Source organism: Accipiter gentilis, chromosome 12, assembly GCF_929443795.1.
Source record: "Accipiter gentilis chromosome 12, bAccGen1.1, whole genome shotgun sequence".
Lineage (NCBI taxonomy): Eukaryota > Metazoa > Chordata > Aves > Accipitriformes > Accipitridae > Astur > Astur gentilis.
The window spans coordinates 1,003,010-1,008,687 of NC_064891.1; the positions used below are offsets into that span (position 1 = coordinate 1,003,010).

General features: G+C 48.4%; 1 protein-coding gene across 1 annotated transcript; it reads left to right on the forward strand.

The window, feature by feature from the left end:
• The first annotated feature begins 268 nt into the window (after window positions 1-268).
• Window positions 269-4,154, forward strand: SFRP2 (secreted frizzled related protein 2). Its single transcript, XM_049814631.1, has 3 exons — window positions 269-917; window positions 1,573-1,653; window positions 3,084-4,154. Exons 1-3 carry the CDS (start codon window positions 425-427, stop codon window positions 3,386-3,388), a joined length of 879 nt encoding a protein of 292 aa, XP_049670588.1. The 5' UTR covers window positions 269-424; the 3' UTR covers window positions 3,389-4,154.
• Window positions 4,155-5,678: the final 1,524 nt, after the last annotated feature.

Below are 5,678 nucleotides of genomic sequence, written 5' to 3' on the forward strand. Positions count from 1 at the left end.
CGCGGGCTTTGGTGGCTCTTTGTTCGCGGGGATCTTTCCCCCGTTCCCTTCCCTTCCTTTCCCTTGCCCTGCCCGTGCTCGCACGGTAACTAACGTTCCTTGCAAGGATTTCCTGCCAAAAGACAATCCCCCTGAGCAAAAGCAGACCGAGAAAGTAGTGACCAATCCTTTCTGGATGGCTGTCACCAGGCTCCTCCCAGCCCCCGCTCCCCCTGCCATTTGCATACAAAAAAATCCTGAAAACTCCCGTTTGCCCCCGCATCTTGCTCAGACCCTCCGTCCCCGTCTGGCAGGCAGGAGCCCGGGCTGGGGGACGCTGCCTGCGGCTGAGGGCAGCGGCGCGCCGCCCGCTCCGCGCCCCGCCACCGCGGCCCCCCGAGCCTTTCGGCAGCCCCCCCCCCCCCTCCCTCCACCGCGCCCCAAAATGCAGCGCCGCCTCTGCGCCCTGCTCCTGCTGGCGTCCCAGTGCATGGGCTCGGCCGCCGGGCTCTTCCCCTTCGGGGAGCCCGACTTCTCCTACAAGCGCTCCAACTGCAAGCCCATCCCCGCCCCGATGCTGCTGTGCCGGGGCATCGAGTACCAGAGCATGCGGCTGCCCAACCTGCTGGGGCATGAGACGGTGCAGGAGGTGCTGGAGCAGGCCTCCACCTGGATCCCGCTGGTGCAGAAGCAGTGCCACCCCGACACCAGGAAGTTCCTCTGCTCCCTCTTTGCCCCCGTCTGCATCGACGACCTGGACGAGATCATCCAGCCCTGCCACTCGCTCTGCGAGGAGGTGAAGGAGAGCTGCGCCCCGGTGATGTCCGCCTTCGGCTTCCCCTGGCCCGACATGCTGGACTGCAGCCGCTTCCCCAAGGACAACGACCTCTGCATCCCGCTGGCCAGCAGCGACCACATCCTCCCCGTCACCCGGGAAGGTAAGAGGGAGCCGCCGGGCAGCCCCCCGGGCCGGCGGCAGCTGCCCCCCGAGGAGCCGCCCCGGCAGCGGGGTCCCTCCGCAGCTTTCTGCCGGCCAGCGGAGCCCCCTCCCTCCCGTTACAGCACGCCCCGGTGCTCCGGGACGGGACGGAACGGGACGGGCCGCAGGTCAGGCTCAGGGAGGCTTTGCCGAGGGGGCCGGGGAAACCGGGGGCACCGGCCCGCAACCCCCGGCCTTTGCCGGTCTCCGTACCCAAAGAAAAGGTCCGGGGCCCCGGACTCGAGCCGTGCGGCTCGCAGGGGGACAACCTCCTCCTGCAAAGATCATCGCTGAAGCGCGGGGCTCGGGTGGCTTGTGTCGTGTGCCCCCCTTTACGCTTTCCCCGGTAAAAACAAACAAACAACCGCTTTTGGCTGAAGTGTGACCTTAAAAGCACACCGTGCCCCCCTCCAGCGGGTCTGCAGCAAGGTAAGGCGTGTCGAAGTGCTCGGGCAGCGCCGGGGCTTGGGCGGGGGGGGGGGGAGGGAGAAGGCGCAGGGTCTGGGATGGAGGGTTCGAGGGCTGGAAAACCCGGCGGTTTCCGAAGGGTTCCCAACGCCACCTGCTGTTCCTTTCTCCCCGAGCCTGACGGGGACTGTCCCTTGCATTTCCAGCACCCAAGGTCTGCGATGCCTGCAAAAACAAAAATGAAGACGATAATGACATCGTGGAAAACCTCTGCAAAAATGACTTTGGTAAGTGGAAGCAGAGCCCCCCTTGGCTGAAACGTGAGGGTTCAGGGTCAGGTAAAATTCCCAGTGGGGTCAGGGAGAGATGCGCCTGAATAAAGACAGGGCTTTGTCTTATCTGCAGATGGACCTGTCTGACCATTGGGTCACAAAACACAAAATTCCACCTGGGAAAGAAAAGTAGCTCTTTTTATAGTCCTTTTCTGTTTGCTGTTTTGAAGTAGCACTCTTTTATGTGGATGTTGCTGGCAAGCCAAATAGAAAGTAAAATGGAAAAAAAAAAAATCTTTCATCCACTCTATTGCCTGGGGAGAAGTAGAGCAAAGCTTCATTTGGACGTATGAGAGAGCTGCATGACCAATCTCACATATCGTAAGAAAGCCTCTCTCGGCAGATTAAGAATGAAGCTCTATATATCATTTGACAGAGAAGGTAATGCACAGACAATTGAGGATATAAACTTAATGGGAAGATCTGGGGTTAGAAGAGGACAAGAAAGCCCCTTCAACACAGAGAACTGAATGGCACATTATCCACACATTAGCATTTCAAGAGAAAAAGGGAATAAGGAGGGGAATCCTTTTATAATAGGCCAATGTTTATACCTGGAAACAGATTTGTATCTACAGCAATTCAAAAGTCTTTCTTAAAAAAAAAACCAACCAACCCAAACAAAAAAAAACCCCAACAACAAAAACCCCACCACCCAAAACCTGAAACCGTGACTGCGGGACATAATTGCTAAAACAACCAATAGCTTTGGCCTGGCAAATTGCACTCAGATAAATCCTTCTAAAGCTAAACATGCCCCACAGATTCTTACAGAGCCCTCTATCCCCCTCCTAGTTATTTTACCAAATCGAATGCAGCTGTTGGACCAATTTGCCCTCCATGGGATCTATTCTTTAAAAAAAACAATGCATGTGAAATATCATTTCCTTACAGGTTTGCCCCAAATCCTCTCCAGCCTAATAAATTAAGTTTAGAAGTTTTCAGCCGTGGCAGAGATCAGGTTTCAGATTAGGTCTTAGGTACTTGCTTCCCCACCTCCCCTTCAAACTCTAGTTTCAGGAAGACTGTCCTCTCCCAGCAAAAAACAGAGTTCTGCTTAATGTAGCAAACCCACCCTCTCTCTGTTTGCAAACAGGAGAAAAGTGGGAGAAAAATAATTTAGAAAGGAAGGAAAAAGAGGGGGAGGGGGAAGAAGCAAAAAGAAACCGAAAAATGCTCAGCCCTAAGGTTGATTCAAACTGAAATGACTTGCATGCCCTTTGTGGCTTTAGAAATGGAGCCACCTGCTGCCTCTTCTGTCAGCCCTGACAGTTTAATTAGCAATAGAGCACCTCCCTCCCCAGGTCCTCTTTATGTGCACTAATGGGAAAAAACCTCTCAATCTCTCTCCCTCTCTCCACTGCCCCCTCCCCTCGCTCTATTAGCCTTGAAGATAAAAGTGAAGGAGATTGCCTACATCAATGGGGATACCAAGATCACCCCTGAAACAAAGAGCAAAACCATCTACAAGCTGAATGGGCTGACAGAAAGGGATCTGAGGAAGATCGTGCTCTGGCTCAAAGGTGGCCTCCAGTGTACCTGCGATGAGATGAACGACATCAACGTCCCCTACTTGGTGATGGGGCAAAAGCAAGCTGGGGAACTGGTGATCACCTCGCTGAAGCGGTGGCAGAAAGGGCAGCGGGCTTTCAAGCGGTTCTCCCGCAGCATCCGCAAACTGCAGTGTTAGTGGCTTCGGCTCTGGCCACCTCCAGCAGCCACCTCTGTCCCAAGCTTTCTGGGCCTCCCACACCTTCTTGATTCGGCCCCTCTAAGCCTCGAGATGCCACAGGCATGAGACATGGTGACCGCTCTCCGGGAGGGGAGGGAGCCCTCCATTTTTGTACATAGGTTAAAATGTAATAAAAAAAAATCATGACTATTTTTGGGAAGTATTAAAGTATCTCGCTTAAAGCTTTTTTTTTTTTTTTTTTTTTAATGGTTGCAAATGTGACTTTGGTCTGAGGTTTTTCCCTCTTCATTTTTGGTAATTCTGGTTCATTTATATTGCTGCTTCTCTGTATACATGCATGTTTGTTGTGCAAAAGTAGGAGATGCAGAGAAAGACAGCCACATGTGTGACTGGCCTGTCACAGTGGGTACGACTCTTTCACCGAGGTGAAATGGCTTGCCATCTATATTAACACTATAAAGGTCATGTTACGACTCTTGCATGTGATACATAGGCACCAGTAAGAGTATATTAACCATTCTCACATTTTATTTTCCACAAGTCTGAGCCCTTATCTCTCAGAAAATAATGAACAAGTTTTGGAGCTGGTTGATTTGAATGCAATGGATTTTTTTTATTATTTTGCAAATTAAACCATCTGTAGCCTAACTGTAATATACCTAGTGGTTAACCTGAAAGAGTTGTAAAATATTGCTTTAATTAACCTTGTAAATACTCCAGATAAATGTTATATTCTTGTATATAAACTTTACATCATAGTTTACCATTGTCTTGGTCTGTATTCACTTTAATCTGGTTTGGGAGAACTGGGAGAAAGCTGTCCAACTGGACTTTGTTGTAGCAAAGCAAAATTTGGCCTTCTATCCCAAGTGGCCAATAGAGAAGCACGAGCAAGCATCCAGTGCTACAGTCAGACAAAACATAGTGGACATCATTTCCCTAAAGATGAACCCACAAGACATGGGACTGAGGTTCAGTCAACTCATTTTAATATGTGTCTGTTGAGCTCTTCAAGATGAAGAGTTTTCTGTGGCTCCTTTGTTCGACTGCCTGCATTTTCATCTCATCTTCTCAGAAGACTGCTTTTTGCTGATGTGGAACTGCAGTGAGACCATTTGTTTAAAAATCAAATCCATTCATCCATTTCTTAGACCTGAAAAAGACATATTAAGAGTGCAAGAGTAGACAGAAAAATCTCATTTGCAACTAGCAATTCAGAATAATGGTAGAGCAAGGCATGTTTTGTGTGTATGTACACTCACTATTCTTACTGAGAAAGAAAATAAAACCTACTTAATAGTGTAACTAGAGGAATGTTTTCCAGCATTTTTCTTACTAATGTTTTCTGATGAAGAGCATTACCTGCTAGAATTTTATTGTACTTATCCTGAAAAATAGTCTTGCTTCGCAGTGCTGTCACACATAAAAAAACCCCTTTTACCTTCACTGAGAGGATGAGCGGTCCAATACTCACAAGGACAATGTTTTATGCTAGCCATTAACAGAGAGTATGCAAATCCAACATTAGATTATTCTTTTTAAGTAAAAAAAAATCTATTAATGTCACATATTTAGTGTGCTTTTTTTCCCACCATCAGGATAAAAAGATAAAATCTGAAGATCCAACATGTTAAATTTGTCTGAGGAAAAAAAGAATTGTTTGCCCTTTTCCAAAGTCTTAATGCACTTGCTACACCTGGTACAAAAAACAGTAGGACTATGAACAAGCAAAAAAAGATCAGTCCTCACAAATACCCTCAAAATAATAATAATTAAAAAACAACTAAACAAAAAACCCAAAAACATTCCAAACTGGTTCTTTAATGTCATTGAAGTTTTTCTTCTGAATGGTCCTGACTTCTCGGGAAAGAGATCCAAGTCTTTTCGTGCTATGGTGTAATTATTTTAATACCAGCACTATGTCCATAATCTTATAGAGCCATCAGCATCCAGATGTCACATTGCTCTACCCATCTCACTCAGCATGTAGTGTAATACCTGTCCCTGAACAGCCTTGGTTTTAGAGGGAATGAGCTCACAGGTACAGAGGAGCTGGCTGAAGGTGAGCCTGCAGAAATGGGCTTGTGCTGCTTGGTAGAGGAAAGCACTTCGAAGAGGCAGTTGTTGCAATGCAGTCTCTGGGGATGGAAAACGAACAGCCAGGACTGCTCCACTCAGCCTGCCTTACAGATACTGTCCTCCTACAGCAACCATAAAATTATCTTAATTGGGCTGTTCTAGAAGGCAGCAGTACTGATGCTGATGAGGACAGACAGGTCACAAGTTA